The sequence below is a fragment of the Petaurus breviceps genome, unplaced genomic scaffold, assembly GCF_028583685.1.
Source record: "Petaurus breviceps papuanus isolate PSGF00001 unplaced genomic scaffold, PetGlider_PUasm1.0 229, whole genome shotgun sequence".
Taxonomy (NCBI): Eukaryota; Metazoa; Chordata; class Mammalia; order Diprotodontia; family Petauridae; genus Petaurus; species Petaurus breviceps.
This window is the reverse complement of record NW_027185903.1, coordinates 23,246,009-23,267,961: the sequence shown is the minus strand read 5'-3', so window position 1 is coordinate 23,267,961 and position 21,953 is coordinate 23,246,009. Positions and strand designations below refer to the sequence as shown.

Below are 21,953 nucleotides of genomic sequence, written 5' to 3'. Positions count from 1 at the left end.
AAAAAATCAGGATGCTATAACTCAACATGCAAGATTTCCTTCTAAATCCAAAGTTCTCAAAACCTAACTTTTAAAAAACCCAATTATGAACAATGAATGTGATCAAAAGCAATTTCAGTTTACAAGCTAATATGACCAAAGGTCTAGAGCTGCAGTTTGAGATGCAAATACATTATTCTCATGCTTAGTAATAGTTCTTTAAGGTAGTACAGAAAGATATAAAGGATATTTTTTGTCAAAACATTCTTCGAAGTATGGGTAAGAATTCTTGGCCATTATAACTTTCCTAACTTTTTCCAATCTGATTCTCAGCCCACATTTACAGAAGAAAATGGTACCTGTGTTTCTGACCAATGACTTATATGATTTGTTACTCACTTCTGATTGAAGTTTTACATTTATATATATACATCATATATTACTCTGAAAGAAGAAATACTTGGGAACATGCATAGATCTAAAAATAAATGAATAATAGCATTTTTTCCCTTCCAGGGTCACATCATTCTTTTTCATAAAAGACAGAGAAAAGTCAAATAGACAAAAAGAAACATGCTAAGAATAAACCAGGTCTTAGATCAGACTTCAGGTTTATCAAAGAGAAGTAAGCAGCAATTCATTTTTGCTGAGATGCAGCAGTACACTGTTCGAAAAAGACAGAACTTTTATAATTTGTGGGATACTTTTTATTGCTACTGCAGCAAAAGCTAACCTTTTGAAGGTCTGTGAAAGTTTCATAAAGATTTGTGGTCACGCTGAATTTCAGTAAAAAAATACAGTCACAAAATTTCAATTGCATAACTACTGAGAGCTTTACCACAGCTTAATTAGCCTATAATTCAAACTAGTACAAAAATGGCTGAGAGTAACATTCAAATATTTCTGTCCGGTTTCTAGTGGTAATTAGTAAAGACCTATAGTTATATATAATGCTGTAACAGTCTGAAGACTGAATGGCTTTCTGTGTAACTCGATATTTTCCTTTACACAGTTTAATGCTTTGACTCAGGAGTTCAAAACACTCAAAATGGTTCAATTTGGTTTATTTTTAAATATTTCCAAGATAATATTAAATTAACAGGAGCAATTCAATTAAAACCCTAAGTTAGACAAACTCCTTGTTACTATACATCAAACTATATGACATAAGCAGGAAGGAGATGAGAATCTGTATCAACTTGTGGCTCAAATCTGTGGGTTTTATAATGTTCTGCTATAACTTTTTATCTATAGAATTTTCTCTTTATACATATCATATGCATAATTTTATATAAATAAAAGTTCAGAACATCTGAGAAGTAAAACTGAATAAATAATAGGATTTCCAGAACCAGGCCCTGTTAATCACTTCACTGACTATATGTTGTTAAAGTACAAACCTCATTGAGGGATCTAAGCAACAAATGAAAAAGTATTTTTTATTGAATGTTTACTATGTGCTAGCTGTTGGGCTAAGTTCTGGGGATATAAATATAAAAAGTGAGATAGTTCTTCCCTTCAATGTTTTCATGTTTAAGTAAGAAAAATGCAACACACATAGGGAACTGATAATCATGGAAGAGAGTTTGGTCTGTGAAGTCAGAGATGTTAGTTGAGGGATGTTAACTGACATGCCCCTTGCAAATGGTACTCTTGGTTTGGTTACTATGTTCAGAGCAAAAGATGGGATGGGCAGGCGTTGGGGTGGGCAAAGGAAGATGCACACGATGGTGGAGAAGATGGCAAAATGGTCTGGATGGACAGCTGGAAGGGGTATGAAGCATAATCTAGTCTGGTGTGGAGCCAGCTAGGTATAGTAGGCTAGGCAAATCTGCATTCACTCAAGCAGCTCATCCTTAGGGGTATGAGATTCAAAGATGAGCAATAATACAACAGTTATAATTCATACTTTCAGTACTACTTTCCATTATGGGAGGATATATAAAGACAAATACACTTTTAAGTGATGGAAATATGAATGAGTGAACAGTTTGAAAATAATAATGTTACAAATTGTCCCTAGATTTTATTTAGCAATTTTCCATATAATACTTTAGAGTACTAGGTGATGTATTTGAATATATAACTGATGCTTACAGACTAAACCTTTTCATATTATAGCCTGGGAAAAGGAGCTCAAAGGGAAATAATCTCCCTGATATTTTGGCAGGGCTTCTATATTACCACAGATCAAAATCTGGAAATTTTATCTGTTATGGCAATGTACATTGTTTCCAAACCTTCATTCAGTGGTTAACACTGGAGCAGGATAATAATGAATCCTTTAACTCACAGCCAACACATTATGGGATTTATAAGCAAGTATCTTTTGGAAGTTGCCCAAAGGCCTTGGAGGCGTGCCCACAGAGCACACACTCTAGAAGTTCCTACTAGACAGAAAAGGGCATTCCCTACAGGTACCTGAGAAGTGTACAATACAAAGAGAATGGTTAGTAGTAGAGGTCTTTAGCATCAGAAAACATTCTGAAATGTTCATTCGCTGTGCATCACTATCCTCAACATGTGTTGAATTTGTTGAGGAGGAACTGAAATCTTTAGTAAAATGTGAATTCTTATGGAAATGAGTATACTACTAGGCATAAAAGACTGTTCTAAGAATAAAGGAATATTTACATATTTCCTATAAATCTGCTATGGATTATTAATTTTTTTTAAAAGTCAAAGAACTATGCTCTAGAAGCACCTTTACTAGGAGACTTAGGGAGTTTTTGTACTTTTTATACCACCTAATCTACATTTAAACCATGAGTGAGTAGTTGCTGATATTTTACATTCCAAAATTCCATCGAATGTAAAACAAATATTATTAAATATTTATTCATGTTCAAAATAAACATAGTTTTCATTTCTTATGAGTAAATGCATTAACCAAACATATCACTGGGATGTTTTTATAGTGAACTCTTACCTCAATGGTAGGTGGACTCTTCCTTGTTTTCCTAATCCAAGCTGAAAGGAAAAAAAACACTGAAATGTATTATCCCATTTCAGGAAAGAAAAAACTGGTTATAAAATTAATTACAATTGCAATGGAATGAGACTGAACTTCTTGAACCACGTACAAAGTTAGTCTCATTCCTCGAAAATCACATCTCATATAGTCTTAATTAACTTTAAGGTCCTATCACACTAAAGTGAACCAGAAGGTAAATTACACAATTGGATCAGAATTCTGTTTATTTGGGTATTATTTGAATTGAGGGGGCTGGGACTCAGAAATCTTTTCTCATAAAAATATTAATTGTTACTTCAATAGTCCAAGGGTCAATGATCTATGTGAGGTGGGAATGGTGCAAACCATTGATTTCTTGACCTTTGTCCATCTCCTCTTGTCATACCTCATAAAAATGGGTACCTTCACCATGCTGGAGGAATCTTCCTCTACATCTCTTGAGGTTGTGTGGATACTGACAGTGGGCTGTTCATTTCCTTTCTCTCATTCTCTCTAAAGACCTGCTCTGCCTGTTTTTCCAGTCAAAAAGTACTCTAATGGAATTCTTTAAATCTCCTCTGCTCAGTTCTTCCTTGGTAGTGTATTATAGCCTCCTCATGCTTGCTGTGAATCCTATTCACTGTCCTCTGGTTGACCCACAACTTTAATTCTTTGGAGACTGTGATATTACATGCAGAGCCATATAATATCATGAGTGAATAATGATGTTAAAAACATGGGCCTTTGTTTCAGGGAGAAGCTTGGGGTCATTATAAGCCTCAAATGATCTCCCAAATACAATGAAGACTACTCTCTGCCTTCCATTCCATTCTAAGGTCAGTTCATTGTCCATCTTCAATATCTATCCAAAAAGGACATTTTTACTAACACAACTCTAGGTTATAAATCCAACTGCTTGTCACAGCTTCAGTAGGATTTGTAATGTACTCAATTTAGATCCTCATTTAAGCCTAACAAAGGATATTTAAATACTTTGTGTGTGTGACATGGAACCCTTTTGCAGTTTGGTGAAACCTATTTACTCTTTAGAAGTTAAAAAAAATCACAATTAAAGAAAATGTTAAATTTCACTTAGAAGTTAGTAAAAATAAATATGCAATTTCTTCCCCATGCAAGTTCAAAGAACCCCTGAAATCTATTCACAGATCATGTGGGGGCCTCTAGGTTAAGAAGCTATGCTTTAAAGGAAGAGTCTGTTGTTACAATCTCTATTTCACAGATAAGGAAATAGGATTAGAAAGGATATATGAACTGCATATTGTGTCACACACCCAGTAAATATTGGAGGGATTTGAAATTAGGTCCACCTAATTAACCTAAGTCTAATATATGCACATCCAGCAGACATCAGAAATTATTCATCTGAGAGGGGCGGAGCCAAGATGGCTGCCTAGAAGCAGGAAAACTCCCTGCGCTCTCCCCATAACTATCTCAAATACCTATAAAATATGACTCTAAACAAACTATAGGGCTACAGACCCACAAAGTGACAGAGAGAAACAAGTTTCCTGCTGAAGGCAGCCCAGCAGGAAGGTTCCATTGCAGCACCCAGGGAGCAGTAAACAGCACCTCATGAGCCCATGGTTTTAAGCTCCAGGGCACCGTGAATAGCCCCAGCTGGAGGGACTTCAGGAGAGTAGATCACCAGCAGCTATGCCTGTTTCCAGAATCATCAACCCATAAATGCCAAAAAACCCAAAGTGAGTGGTCAGTGTGGAATTTGTGGGAACAGGCGGTCCGGGAGTGCAGAATGGCCTCTGCCACCAGAGGGAGAAGCGGCTGAGGTATGGCGAGTGGCTGCTTCAGAGCTCCTGGCCTACAAACTTCAGAGGGACCAATCAACCATTCATTGCTCTTGCTTTAACCTGCTTGGACATGGATCGCTGTCTAGGGTGAAGGTCCTGGGGTGCATGACCAGTAAGCCAGTGTGTGGGGAGGTTTCAGAGAGGGCAGTGCTGCAAAAACCCCAGCAATTTGGGACAAAACTCTCTCCATTCTGGAAGCAGAGTTCTACTGTGGCAAAAAGCTCAAAAGTCAAGTAATTGAGTAGCAACATGAACAAGCAAAGGAAGCAAAGCAAGCACAGCAACCCAACTCTAGATTCCTTTTTTGGGAACAAAAAAGGATCAAAGCATGGAATGAGAGGAAGATAACAAAGTCAGAACTCCTGTAGCAAAAGCTTCCAAGAAAAATATGAACAGGTTACAGGCCATAGAAAAGCTTAAGGAGGATTTTGAAAACCAAATAAGAGAAGTGGAGGAAAAATTGGAAGAGAAATGAGAATGATGCAAGAAAATCACGAAAAGAGAGTCAACAACCTGACTGAAGAAAATAACACCTTAAAAAATAGACTAACTCAAATGGCAAAAGAGGCTCAAAAAGGCAATGAGGAGAAGAATGTCTTAAAAAGCCAAATTTGTGGGGCGGCTAGTTGGCACAGTAAGAGTGCTGGCCCTGGAGTCGGGAGGACCTGGGATCAGTTCTGGCCTCAGATACTTAACACCCACACACAAAAAATGGCCATGTAACCTTAGGCAAATTACTTAACCCCAATTGTTAAAAAAAAAAAGACAAAGCCCAATTTGCCTGATGGAAAAAGAATCTCAAAAGCTCACTGAAGAGAATCATTCCTTCAGAATTAGATTGGAGCAAATGGAAGGTAGTGACTTTATGAGAAATCAAGATACTATTAAACAGATCCAAACAAATGGAAAAATAGAAGGCAATGTGAAATATCTGATTGGAAAAACCACTGACCTGGAAAACAGATCCAGGATAGATAATTGAAATTATTGGACTATCTGAAAGCCATGATCAAAAAAAGAACCTAGAAACCATCCTTCAAGAAATTCTCAAGGAAAACTACCCTGATATTTTGGAACTAGAGGGCAAAATAGAGGTTGAAAGAATCCACTGATTACCTCTTGAAAAAGATCTCAAAAAGTAAACTCCTAGGAATATTATAGCCAGCTTCTGGAGTTCCTAGATCAAGGAGAAAATATTACAAGCAGCCAAGAAGAAACAATTTGAATATTGTGGAAACACAATCAGGATAACACAGGATCTGGCAGCTTCTATATTAAGGGATGGAAGATCTTGGAATATGATATTTTGGAGGTCAAAGGAGCTGGGATTAAAACCAAGAATCACTTACCTAGCAAAACTGAGTATCATGTTTCAGGGGGAAATATGGTCATTAAATGAAACAGAGGATTTTCAAGCATTCCTGATGAAAAAAACCAGAGTTGAATAGAATATTTGACATTCAGATACAAGAAGCAAGAAAAAGCATGAGAAGGTAAGCAGGGAAAAGAAATCATAAGGAACTTATCAAAGTTGAACTATTTACATTCCTACACGGAAAAATGATAATTGTAACTTATGAAACATTTCTCAGTATGAGAATAGTTGAAGGGAACATAAATGCGTGTGTGTATGTATATGTATACATACATATATATGTCTTTATAGGCGGGTATATGGGCATATGAATACATATGTGAATGTGTGTACATATGTATACAGGTATAGATAGACAGAGGGCACAGGACCAACTGAAAAGGAAGGGATGATACTTGGTGAAATTGAGAGGTGAGAGAAGACTATAATGAGAGGAGATGGGGAGAGACAGAATGGGGTAAATTATCTCATACAGAACAGGTAAGGGAAAACTGTTACAATGGAGGGGAAGAAAGGGAAGGCAAAAGGGAATGGGTCAACCTTACTCTCACTGAATTTGGCTTAGGGAGGGAATGACATACACACTAAATAGGGTATCTCACCGTACAGGAGAGTAGGGAAAAGGGGATGAGGGGGGATTGAATGGAGGGGAGGACAAGTTGGAGGAGTGGGGGAGGGAAATTAGAAGCACATACTTTTGAAAAGGGACAGGGTCAAAGTAGAGAATAGAGCAAGTGGGGGGCAGGATAGGATGGAGGGAAATATAGTCAGTCTTTCACAATATATCCACTATGGAAATGTTTTGCATAACTACATGTGTACAACCTATATTGAATTGCCTATCTTCCCAGTAAGGGTGGGTGATGAGGGAGGAGGCGAAAGAATCTGGAATTCAAAGTTTTAAAATCAAATGTTTAAAAAATATATTATTATTATTATTTTACATGCAACTGGGAAATAAAATATACAGGCACTGGGGTACAGAGATCCATCTTGCCCTACTGGAAAGTCGGAGGAGGGATGGGGGAAGATATAGAAGAGAGAGATTGGGGGATGGGGTATTTAGTGGGACCGCTGTTTTGGGATAGTGGATAGGGGAAAGATGGGGAGAAAATTTGTAACTCAAAATCTTGTGGAAATGAATGATGTAAACTAAAAACAAACACAAAATTTAATTAAAAAAAAAAAGAAATTATTCATCTGTTGGTTTTTCCTGGTTGGAAAGGCTGACATCTTTTAAGGGATCAAGTTGCCTTAGAGTTGTTGTGAAAATCAAATTAGATAGCATATGTAAAGTACTTTGCAAACTTTAAAGTGCTATATAAATGTTGGCCATTCTTATTCTATTCACAATGTTCATGGACTTGATATAATCAGAACAATGTCATCCACAAACAGTACCATCTATAAGGAATCACTCTTCTATTTGGACTCTGTACTGGATCTCTTCTAGGATAGTCACAAACACCTTTGGTGAATATACATGATACTATTTTTAATTTTTCTTAATGTCCAGTAATCTTTGTTACTCTTGTTGACTCATATGATTTTAACATATGTATGGATAACTTGTTGGAAACTGACAAATCAAATGCTTTCTTATAGTCAACAGCCAATAAGCACAGTCGGACCTTCTCTTCTCTATGTATTTCAGTAAATTATGCAATTATAAGGATGTAGTCTGCCTATTCCCTTCATCAAGTATATCTTTCATATGTGTATAGGCAGAGAGGTCAGCATCTGACATTCTCACAGTAGGCTTTTCTTCCTTAAGTATAAAAATCTATGATTTTTTCCTAAGTATTTGGCATACTCCATCTTTAAGATACCATGAGACTTGACCTATCAATGTCTTCAATATTAGCACAATTCTTTTTAGTATTATTGTTTAAGTTTCATATATATGTATACATATGTATATATATTTTCTTTGCAGCAAGCCTTAATAACTATTAAAAACAAGGTTCCTTACAGAAGTAATATTGTATCAAACTTTTCAAATGACTCTCTACACTTATAAGCTAAATCTAGTTATCTCATGGTGCTAATATTTCATAGAAATAAAGCTACTCTTCAGAAAAATTTAGCATTCTATTCAGTTAAAAGGTTTTTACTTTTGTTTGGTTAATCCTTAGAAAAATATTCCAATATTGTAGGTATTTTTGATTCTATCAGTGTCACTGTACTCTTCTCCATTACCACAGAACACAGATGCTTCAAACCTTGAGTTAACCTCATTCCTTCAGTCACAGAATTTGAGCTAGAAGGGACCTCACAGGCCATTTAGACAAATCCAAACAAGGAAATATAACCTTGTTCACACTGTTCCCAAGTGGGTGATCATCAAGATTTTATTTGAAGACCTTTGGTCAAAGGAAACCACAAAACTTTTTTTTTAATGAGCATTTACAAAGCACCTAGTATTATTACTATTATCCCCATTTTACAGCTGAGGAAACTAAGGCAGACAGGTTAACTGACTTGCTCAGGGTCCCACAGCTAGTTAAGTGTCTGAGGTTAGAATCTGAACTCAAGCCTTTCCTTGTCTCCCAGCACAGCTCTCTAACTACTGTACCACCTTATGTCCTGACATAGCCTAAACCAATCACTTTTGCATAGCTCTAATTATTAGAAAGATCTTCCTCTTATAAAGCCTAAGTTTGCCCATTTGTAACAATCTACAGTCTGGGATCAAGCAGAAGGCAAGGCAAGGTAAGAAGCACTTATTACATGTACAAGTAACAAGATGATTCCCTCTTCCACAAGACAGTTCTTTGTATCCCTCTTTACCTCCTCTTCTCCAGGCTGTGTCCTTAATTCCTTCAATCAACCTTCATGTGGTGATATCGAGGACCTTCTAGCTATTCTGGCTGCCTTCCTCTAGATGCTCTCCAGCTTATCAATATTCTTACTAAAATGTGACAACCAGAAATGAATGTAATAATGTAGATGTGGTCTGGGCAAGCAGAGCAGACTTATTACTGTTGTAGCAGCTTTCTTTATGTGGCCTAAGATCACATTATCATGCTCAGTTATAATTATGACAATATTAAGTCTGTAGTACATTAAAACCCCAAGACCTTTTAACCCCAAGGTTAAAACATCAATCCCTATTAGATGTCATCTTAGTAGAGGTTCTCCAATTTTCTAGTCTGTCAAAGTATTTTTGAAGTTGGTTTCAGGCATGCAGTGGGCTAGCTATCCCTCCCAGTTCTCTGTCATCTGCCAATTTGATCAGCTTACTATCTATGAGCATACTATCTATACCTTATGCAAATCATAGATAAAAAGTGAACTAAGAATAGATTTTGTGTCACTCCATCAGAGGTCTCCTTCCAAGCAAAGATCAAACTATTGAAGATTATTCCTTGGGTCTTACTAGTTGTGCATTTTAAATCTACTTCATTCTACTACTATGTAGCATATATCTCTAGCTTTTCCACAGGAATTGCACGAAAGATTCTGTCAAATGTTTTGTTAAATTTTATTTAAAATATTTGCTGTATTCCCTTGATTCATTAGTCTAGTAACTATGTAAAAGAAAAATACGCTTAATTTGATCTATTCTTTGGGAAGCCATGCTAGCTAGCTCTGTGAAAAATGCAATTCCCAGGGAGGCGAGGTGGTGCAGTCAGTTAAGCACGGCCCCGGAGTCAGGAGAACCCGAGTTCAGTTCTGGCCTCAGACACTTAACACCCACACAAAAAAAAGTAACCTTGGGCAAGTTACTTAACCTCAATTGCCCTCCAACAGGCAAAAAAAAAAAAAAAAAGAAAAATGCAATTCCTTAATACATTCTAGAATTTTGTCAAGAATCAAAGGTGAGCTCACTGACCTCTAATCTACAGATTTCACTCTATTCCCTTCCTCAAAATTAAAACATTCATCCTACAATTCTATGACTTCCACTCCTTATGCTTTTGAAAAATATTATTTATAATTTTTAATAATATCACTGTCACCTCCTAGTCCTATGCTACTGAGAACCTCCCTTTTAACAAAGAAATAGTTCATCAAAACAAATTGATACATGGATTGTGTCTGATAGCATATGCCTCATTCTGTACCTGTAATTCACCACTATTCTGATTAACATGCTCTCAGAGTTAATAATGGCCAGTGCACTGAACTTAAGTTCTGATGTCTTCAGGGTTGTTTTCATTTAGATTTTTCTGTTATTATGTATACTCTATTTTTGGTTTTATTTACTTAATTCTGTTTCAGTTCATAAAAACTTTATCAAATTTCTCTAAGCACTCTATACTGGTAATTTCTTATGGTACTATATAGCATTGTATAACACTTTATTTAGCCACTTCCCAATATATGAGAACTTACCTTGTGAAAAGTGTTGCTACAGATACACATATATACTTATATTTTAATACACATACGTATAGCCTTTCTTCTTAAAAATATATTTTTATTATTTTTTATATTGCCTATATTTCACTTTGTATCACTTTCCTCTCCCTCACAAAGAAACATTCCTTATAAGAAAGAAAAATTTTAAAGAGATAAAGAGGAAGAGAAAATATTCAATAAAACCAATCAACACATTGAACAATATCTGTTTTATGCAATGTATTATGGTCATGGACGCTGATCTCCATAAAGAAGCAGGGAGAAACGTTATCTCACATCCTTCTTTGAGAACTTGCTCTATACGTTTATAACATCTGTAATACAATTTGAAGTTGTTGTTCTTTCCACATTCAGCATTGCACTCGTGTATATTGCTTGCCTAGATGTTTATTTCACTTTACATCAGTTAGTGTTCATCTTCCTACATTTGCACTCATTCTGTTTATCATTTCTTATAGTACAGTAATATCCCATTAAATTCACGTACTACTGTTTGCTTCATCATTCCCTAATTGATGAGAATCGGTTTGTTTGCAATTCTTTCTCATATAAGCTTATCATCATCATCATCATTATTATTTGACTTCCCTGGGATGAATGGCCAGTAGTGGTATCACTAGGTCAAAGGGTATGAATAGTTTAATCAGTTTAATAGTTTTCAGTAACATCAAATTCTTTTGGAGAACAGTCAGAGCAACTCATAACTTCACCAACACTGTAGTGGAGTGTTTATCTTCACAAAGTATTTTCAGCAGTGATTATTTCCATCTTTTATCATCTTTACCAATTTGATAGACACAATATAAAACTTCAGGTTTTTTTTATCTGCAGTTCTTTTACTTTTAGTGATTTGGAGTATTTTCCCATATAGCCATTTAATCATTCGCACTTCATTTTTTCAAAAGAGTTTTTATCTTTTGATCGCTTATCAATTGGGAAATACTTCTTTAAAAGATGACATATTGTCAGTAGGATCCCAGCAGTAGCAGTTAAGGTAGTAGCTTCCTTGTCTCTCCTTCTTCCCTCAATTCTGGAACCACAGCCTCTGGTGGTAGTTGTCTCAAATGGGAAGATTAAGGTGTTTGGCAACACAGCAGGGCACAACCTTCTAGATCACAAAAAGTAAACAAGCAAAAGAGAGACAAGAACACTGTGCTGGAGAAGGGCAAAAAGATCCTTGTGAGTAATGTAGGAAAAGTTGTGGATGCCCCCATGCCACTTTTCTCAAGGTGCTGTCTGACATGGACTAATTCTATACCCTTTTATGATACTACCTATGAGACCAAGAAGAGCAAGAAGGAGTACCTGGTGTTCATCCTTAGGGATGCCATTCAGAAGCTGAACCAGATCAAGTGCAAATTGCTTCAAGTAAAGGACCACTATACCTTTGGGGAACAAATTCAGTGATCTCTCTGGAGGGGAGACTATTATGAGCCTCCCCTTACTCCCATCTGGAACGACAGTGGTCTCTGAAATGCCCAATTTGAGGGTGTAGGAAGGGAGGATGCAGGGGGAAAAACAGGTTGCTCCATTTCTTCCAGATCAGAAAGAATGGGGGATCCCAGCATGGAAAGTATGATTCCTTCACTCCTGCTGAACTGCCCCCTAACCTTCCCCAAACTTGCCCCAACAGTTCTCACCTTCCTAAATTGCTTTTGATTTTCTAGTTTTTCTTGGATTGAAGACAAACCCCTCCCCCTCTCCAAGGATTCAGATAAGAGGCTGTATTTTTAAAAATAATTATCCCCTCTTTCCCTTGACACCTCCGACCCCTTCTCTGCCAACTTCTAACCATGATAGTACTTTTGGGCTCATTTGTTATTTCTGGGTGTAAATGGAATATTATGGAGAATAGCAGTCCCATACACAGGTCAGCTCCCTCCCCCCTTTGCTACTCATGTGGAAGCAGCATGAATAAAAGGAAAGCTTTTATTTAAATTAAATTAAAAGTTAAAAAAAATAAATTATAACCTATGGTGGCTCAACAAGGACAGCTAACAGTTCTTTCAGTACCCTCGATTATAGTTCATCTGGGTCACAAGACTTGAAGCAGTAAAGGACAACTGAGTACTCACTATCACCTCACTTATCAATTTCCTATTAGTCATTCTTCTTTCTTTTCCAATCAAAAATCCTTGTCTTCGGCAAAGAAAAAAGAAGCAAAATAAACACCTTCTGCCTTCTCTTTATCATTGGTTATCACTGTCCTATCCATCCTGAGCAGTAGTTCTATTCATAGGACCAATTATTTTTCTGGAACCAAAAAGATTCATCATCTCATAAATAGCTATCCTCTTAGTTATGAGAATAAAAAAGTTAAGAAAAATCTACTGAACTAATTTTACTATATAATAATAATTCTAAAATGTAAGTATAAATAATTAAAAAAAACACAAACTAACCAAAATTAGAGTGCTACTTTTGAGTAAAAGGTTGTATATATGTAAGGAGCACATTTTATCTAGTTAGTACTGAATGATGAAATTAATAATGTGGGTTTGAGTTATGTCTTGATCAGTTAGTTTTGCAAAGGAAAAAAGTTCAATACTTAGATTGTGCTTTTCCCAATTCTAGAGTCATTTCCTGAGATTTATTACCAGTTACAAGGAAAACAAGGTAAATGAATGTAGATAGTACAATCTAAATTCATCACTATTACAGCAAAAGCAACTTAAAGACACATGTGAAAGACAGCACATTCATTATTCAGGGCTATGTGGAAAAAAAAAGAAATATTTTACTTCAACAGCAACTGTCTAAAATATTTTAGAACATTTTAGGAAATGGTAGCAGCATGTGACAGCTTTAATTTAGGAATAAAACAAGAATTTGAAAAATCTGATAAGGTATAAAGAACCTTTCAAAAATACAGAGTCCCACTATGAAGACACATTTAATGTATAATAAAATTATGACAATAATGGATTTTCTCAAGTTGGGGAAAATAGCTCGCCAATCTGATACAGAAAAGAGGTACTCGGGAATCACAGTCAAAATTTGTTTTCCTTAAAGATGACTGGCATTGTGCTGCTAAGTTGACATCATTCTTTTACAATGGTTATATTCACAGAACTGTAGAGAATATGGAGCGTTCTTTCTATCTAAATACAGAGGCAGCTGTCTGCTGAGTGGAAGAGTAATCAGGAGGACCTGAATTAAAATCCAGCCTCAGATACTTACTAATTGTATGACTCTGGGCAAATTATTTTACCCCTGTTTGCCTCAGTTTCATCAACTATAAAATGGGGATAATAACACCTCTTTCCCTCCCTCCCTTCCAGGTCTACCTTTCTTAAATAGGCTGGAAATAGAGCATCCTTTCACAGGTCCTAACTTAATGGTGAAAACCATGTAAACTCTGACCTGCTAGTTTATCCCTCCTTACACAGCCTGATGGTCCCCCCAAATTTAGGGGTTTATCATATTAGGGACAGACTTAGTATGAACACCTGGTCAACTTAAAGTCTGCTGAAGCTCAGAACTCCTAAACTCGTGGGATTTACCAGTCTTAGCCTCCTCTAGAAGCTGAGATCATAGGCATGTATGATAACATGAGGCTATAGTGTTTTTAGTACTACCTACATTCATGTCAGAGAAAGTACATAGGCTATGTCAGTGCTTCGTAAAAATGTGGATCGTCGTGATTCAGTTTAAGAAGCACTGAAGGAGCTGCAAGTGGAAAAAGTTTCAGAAGCCCTTGTTTATGGTATGGTAGTTTTTGTCATGGATATTACAGTAAAGATTTGTGCTCAGGTACAGGTTTGTATATCTAGATTAAATGGTCTCCAAGATTCATCCCAACTCTGAGTTTCCATGAGATTTTCTAAGTACAAGTGGTTTCTTTAATTTCAAATGGATGACAGAAAAGGAATTTACATAAATATGTAAATGTTGTTAGTGAAAAATTCTTCCTATTTCTATTAAAATAGTACCCTAATAATTAAAATTATGCTGTTATAACTGATGATAATTGATGCTTATTCACCATTTTTTCACATATATTCAGTAAAAGTTGTAGTTAAAAGTTTCAATGCAAAAATTCATTTATGTCACAAGTCCTTCTTAACAAAGGCAAAGTTTAGGGGGAAGAAAGGGAGTACATGTATGAAGTAATACCAAATTATTGAATTTTCCTGTCTGAAACTGAACCTATATCCAATTTTCAATGGTATAATTATGTGGCAGTTGCTAATTATATCTGTGTGGTATATCCTACATTCAGCATTCATTATAATGCTAACGTTGTCTGTGTGGAATTTAGAAAGATAACTGGACATTTCATACTTTGAGATACTGGCATTCTTTCATCAATGCTTATTTGCATTCTCATTAGTATGCATGAGATTTTCATTGAACTTTAATACTCCTACTGGCACATAACATACCATAATGAGCGTAAAAGTGAGCATGCAAATTAAGACTCCCATTAATCACCAAACATTACCAGTTTTTTTTTAAAGGAGGACAGAAGAGGAAAACAGTAAAATCCTGCAGGAAGCATGCAATCACTGAGTCTCCAAAGGCATTGAAAATGAATGATATCCTTTCAGGAGCACTGTCGACAGGAGCTGAGGAGGTAAATGAGACATTCTATTGCTAGATACAGTAGGTGACCATTTAGAATTAAATTACAGAAAGGTTATCAGTAGTCTGCATCTGTGCGATATTACATTAGGAATGCCTATTGTTTCCTTTTTTTTTAAAGGGAATGAGAAAATATAGTATAGTGAAGGAGTCTTATCACCTAAAAAGTCATCCTTTTTAATTCTGCGTATGTACATTCCTAAAGGATATTAAAATTTTTAAATCTATTCTATTTTTAAATTTTAAAAAATACTTCAAAGGAAAGATTTTCAAACAAACTTTGTATGATACACTTTTTCAAATATAACTGAGTCACTAGAAGTTTAGTGTGGGATTTACCTGGGGACGTTTTCGGGATATGATCTGCAAAATCTCCCCAATTCTACTCCCCCACTCCAACACTATATAATGGAGACACATGAAAGGGACTTTTTTCAAGTCCCCTAGACAGGGATATCTCTCTCTCTACTTATCTACATATACATACACATAGGTATATGCAAATGTTTGTGTATATATGTATACTGTCAAGAATGAGAAAAGATTCTCCAATTAAATACCAAATTAGAAATTCTGAAAATCAAGGGAGATTAATAAACTTCAAGTAAGAAAACTATTGAACTAATAAATAAAATTTAGAGATGGTTTTATGAAAAAAAACCCTAATAAAATAGATAAACCTTTGGTTAATTTGATTTAAAAAAAAAAAAAGAAAACCAAATTACCAGTAGCAAAAATGAAAAGGGTGAATTCACCACCAATGAAAAGGAAATTAAAGCAATAATTAGGAGCTATCTCACCCAACTGCATGCCAATAAATGCGATATTCTAAGGGAAATGGATGAATATTTCCAAAAATATAAATTGCCAGATTAATAGAAGAGAAAATAAAATACTTAAATGAACCTATTTTAGAAAAGGACATTGAACAGCCATCAATGAACTCCCTAAGAAAAAATCTCTAGGGATGGATGGATTTATAAGTGAATTTTACCAAACATTTAAAGACTGATTAAGTCCAATACTATATAAACTATTTGGAAAAATGGGCAAAGAAGGAGTCCTACCAAATTCCTTTTTTTTTTTAAGCAATTGGGTTAAGTAACTTGCTCAAGGTTACACAGCCAATTATTTCTGGATGTGGTGCTAAGTATCTGAGCCGGGATTCAATCCCAGGTCATCCCGACTCTGGGGCTGGTGCTCTTACTCACTGAGCCACCTGGCTGCCCCTAAGCAATTGGGGTTAAGTAACTTGCTCAAGGTTACACGGCCAGGTGTTTCTGGGTGGGTGGTGCTAAGTGTCTGAGCCCGGATTCGATCCCAGGTCATCCCGACTCTGGGGCCAGTGCTCTTACTCACTGTGCTACCTGGACACCCCCCAAATTCCTTTTAAGACACCAATGTGGTGCTGATACCTAAAACCAGAAAGAGCCAAAACAGAGAAAGAAAATTAAAAGCCAATTTCCCTAATGAATATTGATACAAAAATTTTAAATAAAATATTAGCAAAAAGATTACAGCAATTTATCATGAGGATAATACACTATGACCAGGTGGGATTTATACCAGGAATGCAAGGATGGTTCAATATTAGGGAAACTACCAGCATAATTGACCATATCAATAACAAAACTCAGAGAAATCATCTGATTATCTTAAGAGATGCAGAAAAAGCTTAACAAAATACAGTACCTACTTCTATGAAAAACAATTGAGAGCATAGGAATAAATGGAGTTTCCCTAAAAATAATAAGCAGTATCTATCTAAAATCATTGGCAAGCATTATATGTAATGGGGTTAAGCTAGACACATTAATAAGATCAGGGGTGAAACAAGGATGCCCATTATCACCACTATTATATAATATTGTACTAGAAATGTTAGTTTTAGGAATAAGAGCAGAAAAAATATTGAAGGAATTAGAATAGGCAATGAGGAAACAAAACTATCACTCTTTGCAGTTGATATGATGGTATACTAAGAGAATCCTAGAGAATTAACTAAAAAATTACTTGAAACACTGAACAACTTTAGCAAAGTTGCAAGAGATAAAATAAACCCACATAAGTCATCAGCATTTCTATATATTACCAACAAAGCCCAGCAGCAAGAGATAGAGACATTCCATTTAAAATAGCCATACACAATATAAAATATTTAGTAGTCTACCTGCCAAGATAAACCCAGGAACTATAGGAACATAATTAAAAAACATTTTTCACACAAATAAAGTCAAATCTAAACAACTGAAAAAAATATCAATTGCTCATGGGTAGGTTGAGTTAATATAATAAAAATGACAATCCAAATAAATTAATTTATTTTTTCAGAGTCATAACCAATCAAACTACCAAAATTATTTTATAGAGCTAGAAAAAATAAAATTCATCTGGAAGAACAAAAGGTCTAATGTATCAAGGGAATTAATAAAAAAAAATGCAAAGGAAGGTAGCCTAGCCATACCACATATAAAATTATAGTATAAAGCAGCAATCATAAAAACTATTGGGTATTGGCTAAGAAAGAGTAGTTGATCATTGGAATAGGTTAGGTACACAAGATAGTAGTAAATGACTATAGTAATCTACTGTTTGATAAACTCAAAGACCCAAGTTTCTGGGATACGAACTCACTATTTGACAAAAACTACTGGAAAAAGTGGAAAATGGTATGGCAGAAATGAGGCATAGACTAATATCTTACACCCTTTATGAAGTTAAGGTCAAAATGTATACATGATTTAGACATAAAGAGACATAAGCAAATTAGGAGAGCAAGGAAGAGTTTACCTGTCAGTTCTATGGAGAAAGGAAGAATTTATGACCAAACAAGAGACAGAGAACATTATGAAATACAAAATGGATAATTTTGATTACATTAAATTAATGCACAAAGAAAACCAAAGCAACCAAGATTAGAAGGAAAGCAAAAAGCTAGGAAACATTTTTAAGGCCAGTATTTATGATGAAGGCCTCATTTCTAAAATATATAAAGACCTGAGTTAAATTTATAAGCATGCAAGTCATTCCCCAATTAAGAAATGGTCAAAGGATTTGAACTGACAGTTTTCAGATGAAGAAATCAAAGCTATCAATAGTCATGTGAAAATAAATCACTATTGATTAAAGAAATGCAAATTAAAACAACTCTGAAATATCACCTCACACCTATCATATTGGTTAATATGACAAAAGAGGAAAATGATAAATGTTGGAGATGTGGGAAAATGAGAACACTAATTGCATGTTGGTGGAGTTGTGAAATGATCCAATCATTTTGGAGAGCATTTGGAACTATGCCCAAAGGGTTATAAAACTCTGCATACCTTTTGGTCCAGCAATACCATTACTAAGTTGATATCTAAAGAGATCATAAAAAGTGGAAAAGGATTCATATGTACAAAAATATTTATAGCACCTCTTTTTGTGGTGGCAAAAATTGGAAATTGAGGGGGTGCACATCAATTGAGGATTGGCTGAACAAATTGTAGTATATCAATGTAATGGAATATCATTGTTCTATAAGAAATGATGAACAGGAGGATTTCAGAAAAATGTGGAAAAACTTACATAGATCGATGCTGAGTGAAGTGAGCAGAACCAGAACATAACAGCAACATTGTGCGATGATCAGCTATGAAAGATTTAGCTCTTCTCAGCAATACAATGATCCAAGACAATTCCAAAAAACTCATGATGGAAAATGCTATCCACATCCAGAGAAGCAACTATGGAGTCTGAATGAAGATAGCAGCATACTATTTTCACTTGGCTTTTTGTTTTTTCTTTCTTGAGGTTTTTTCCCCTTTTGTTCTGATTTTTCTTTTACAACCTGACTAATGTGGAAATATGTTTAACGTGACTGCACATGTATAACCTATATCAGATTGCTTGCTGTCTTGGGGAGGGGGTGATGAGGGAGGGATGGAGAAACATCTGGAACTCAAAATCTTACGAAACTGAATGTTGAAAACTATGTTTACATGTAATTGGAAAAAAATGAAATATTAAGTACAAAAAAAGCATGAGAAAAGAATGTGATTTCTTGTGAAAGTACCCTTGTGGAATATACAAACATATGAGAATGAAGTGTGAGAACATCTGTATCTTTCCTCTAGGTATTCTCGCCAAAATGGAACTGAGGTAGTAGCTTAGAATGTGAACCGAATATTTTGCAACTTACTGTTCTTTTAGAATAACATACCACTACAGTTGCTACTTAGAATAAATGTTGGTGTGAGAGAGTAATTCAAGAGCTACATGGATCTCCTTGAGTGTACTTGTAGTTCTCCATTAAAATGAATTCATTTAAAAAGCACCTACTATGTGCCAGGAGTTGTGTGAACCAGCTCTATCTGACATCAAGGAGTTTATTTGGCAGAGAATCTACATCTGAATGTTTACTTATTGGTTTGAAAATGGATACTTTGGACAACAAACAGCCTTAGAAATGAGGAAATGATCGTTTAGAGCTTTAAGGTCTTGCCAGGTCCAATTCAACTGCCCAAAGCACAAAATCCCCAAGGTTGTACCTAACTGAATCATCCTCTTTTTGGTGATTACCTTTATTTGAAAAATCTCCCCATCCCACTTAAAGGGCCAGCTGAGGCCAGGCTTCTCTCATCTTTCTATTTTTGTTCTTTCCTGACCACCATTCCTTTAGGGTCAGGCTCTCTTTGCTTTTTGGGTGACAATTTGCAATTCTGATAAACTCACTGTACTAATAGTATTCTAGTGGAAAAAGGCTCATAGGAGCTCTTCAAGGCTTTCCTTTCATTTTCTACATGACAAGTATACAATATAACAGGGAACTTCTAGAGACTATAAATAATTTATATTTGGCCTATTGTATTAACTTGTATGAAGAAAATGAAATAATAAAAACATATCAATCAGTAAAGATGAAATTAATGGTAAATGACTTACACCATCTGAAATATATGTATATTTTGTCCCTTTTTGTAGATAAGCAGGTTAACTACAGGGGCAAAAGATTGAAGCTGCTGTCAGAAATGGTTCCTGAGATGGCTGATTTTGCCTTATTTTCTTTAAAACAATGGAGGGTCCTAAGAAGGTAGCATACTGGGAAATGGATGTGGCATAAAAAATTCAAAAGTCTTCTTTAAAGCAAATGTGTATATATAAATAAAATTTAGCTCTTCAAAAAGTTATATTCAATTTTAAAATGATTTGTTTTAAGAAACAGGGGTTCTTAATTCTTAAGCAGAGATGCTTCAAAGTTTTTATAATGTGAACCCCCATCTACAGAAACTTGAAAATGTTTTTAAATGCATAAAATTAAATTCATAGGACTATCAAGGAAACCAATTATATTGAAACAGTTATCTCTTTCTATTATCTAGTTATCATTAATCTCTCTCTTTCTTAAAATCTAAGTTCATAGACCCCAGGTTAAGAGCCTTAGTAGAAAGGGTGTCAACCCCTTCACTAGAGTACTTGACTGGACACAGGTAGTTCTGAAGGAGTAATCCTAAAATGCTCTATGCTTGTACTAAAGAATGTTCCTCCTCTGAGAGCAGGAGCTACCACTGGAAATAATGGAGAATCATAATATGAAGATCTACTTTCTTGTAGCACTCTGTCCTCTTAACATGAATCGTATTCAATAGAGAAATCATCAGAAGCTACTCTACTTAAAGACTGTGGGGACAGGAGAAGATAAAGACATTGCTATTTTTTCTCAGGCGACCTGGTTACATCAAAAGAACAGAAAAGAAATTCTGGGTTAGAGATCAACCTAATTTCATGGATCCTAAACAGTAAGCAGGCTTACTGGCAGAAAAGAAACTGAGGAAAGAGGGTTACCAGATTATGAATATTAACTCAAGAAGCTCATCAGTAGAACAGATTAGATACAGAAGACCCAGGAGGAATTAAACATAGTAGCACAGTGTTTCATAAACCCAAAGACCTCAACCCAATAGGGTAAGAACTCAATATTCAACAAAATGTTGGAAAAATTAGAAAGGAGTCTGGCAGAAATTAGGTTTTGAGCACGTCACATTGTAAGTGTCAAATGGATAAATGTTCTAGATTTAAAAAGGTCAAATCATAAACTAATTGAGTAGGAGAGAACTTTTACATCAATGGATAAGGGAAGAATTCTTGAACAAGAGATAAAGAAGATCACAGGAGACTAAAATTGACAATTCTGACTGCATAAATTTTAAGTTTTTGAATAAACAATGCAATGTAATTAAAGCTAGAAGGTAAAGCATTTACTAAGAAAAAGAATCTTTGCAGCCAATGGCTGATATTCAAGATATACCCATACAGAGAATTGATTCAAATATATAGGAACAACAACTATTCTCCAATAGATAAATACTCAAAGGGTATGAAGATGCAACTCTCAAAAGAAGAAAAGCAAACTATCAACAGCCAGATGAAAAAAATGCTCTGAATCAGTAATAATAAGAAAACTACAAATGAAAACAACTCGGGTTCTACTTTACACCTATTAAAATGGTAAAGATGTTTTAAGAAAAGATAATGAGAATTATTGGAAGAACTGTGGGAAAATAAACACATTAATATATTCCTGGTAGAACTGTGAATTGGGGGGCAGCCAGGTAGCACAGCAAGTAAGAGCACTGGCCCCAGTGTTGGGATGACCTGGGGATCAAATCTGAGCTCAGATACTTAGCACCACACCCAGAAACAACGGGCCAAGTAACCTTGAGCAAGTAACTTAATCCCAATTGCTTAAAAAAAAAAAAGAACTGTGAATTGGTCAGGTGACACAATTTGCAACAAGTAAAACAATTTGGAACTTTGTTCCCCAAATCACTGATCTATACATTCGGCGCAGCTCCAGCTTCCACCTTCCCTAATTCATGTAAAAGGGGAC

The 21,953-nt window shown here is 35.4% G+C and overlaps 1 protein-coding gene across 2 annotated transcripts in view; it reads right to left on the bottom strand.

Moving 5' to 3' along the window:
* Positions 1-21,953, bottom strand: part of NDUFAF2 (NADH:ubiquinone oxidoreductase complex assembly factor 2) — a 251,856-nt gene that overhangs the window by 80,499 nt on the left and 149,404 nt on the right. For both annotated transcript variants that reach the window (XM_069096372.1, XM_069096373.1), the window contains exon 3: positions 2,909-2,949. In XM_069096372.1, the coding sequence (XP_068952473.1) occupies positions 2,909-2,949 (41 nt within the window). The remainder of the gene's footprint in view (positions 1-2,908; positions 2,950-21,953) is intronic.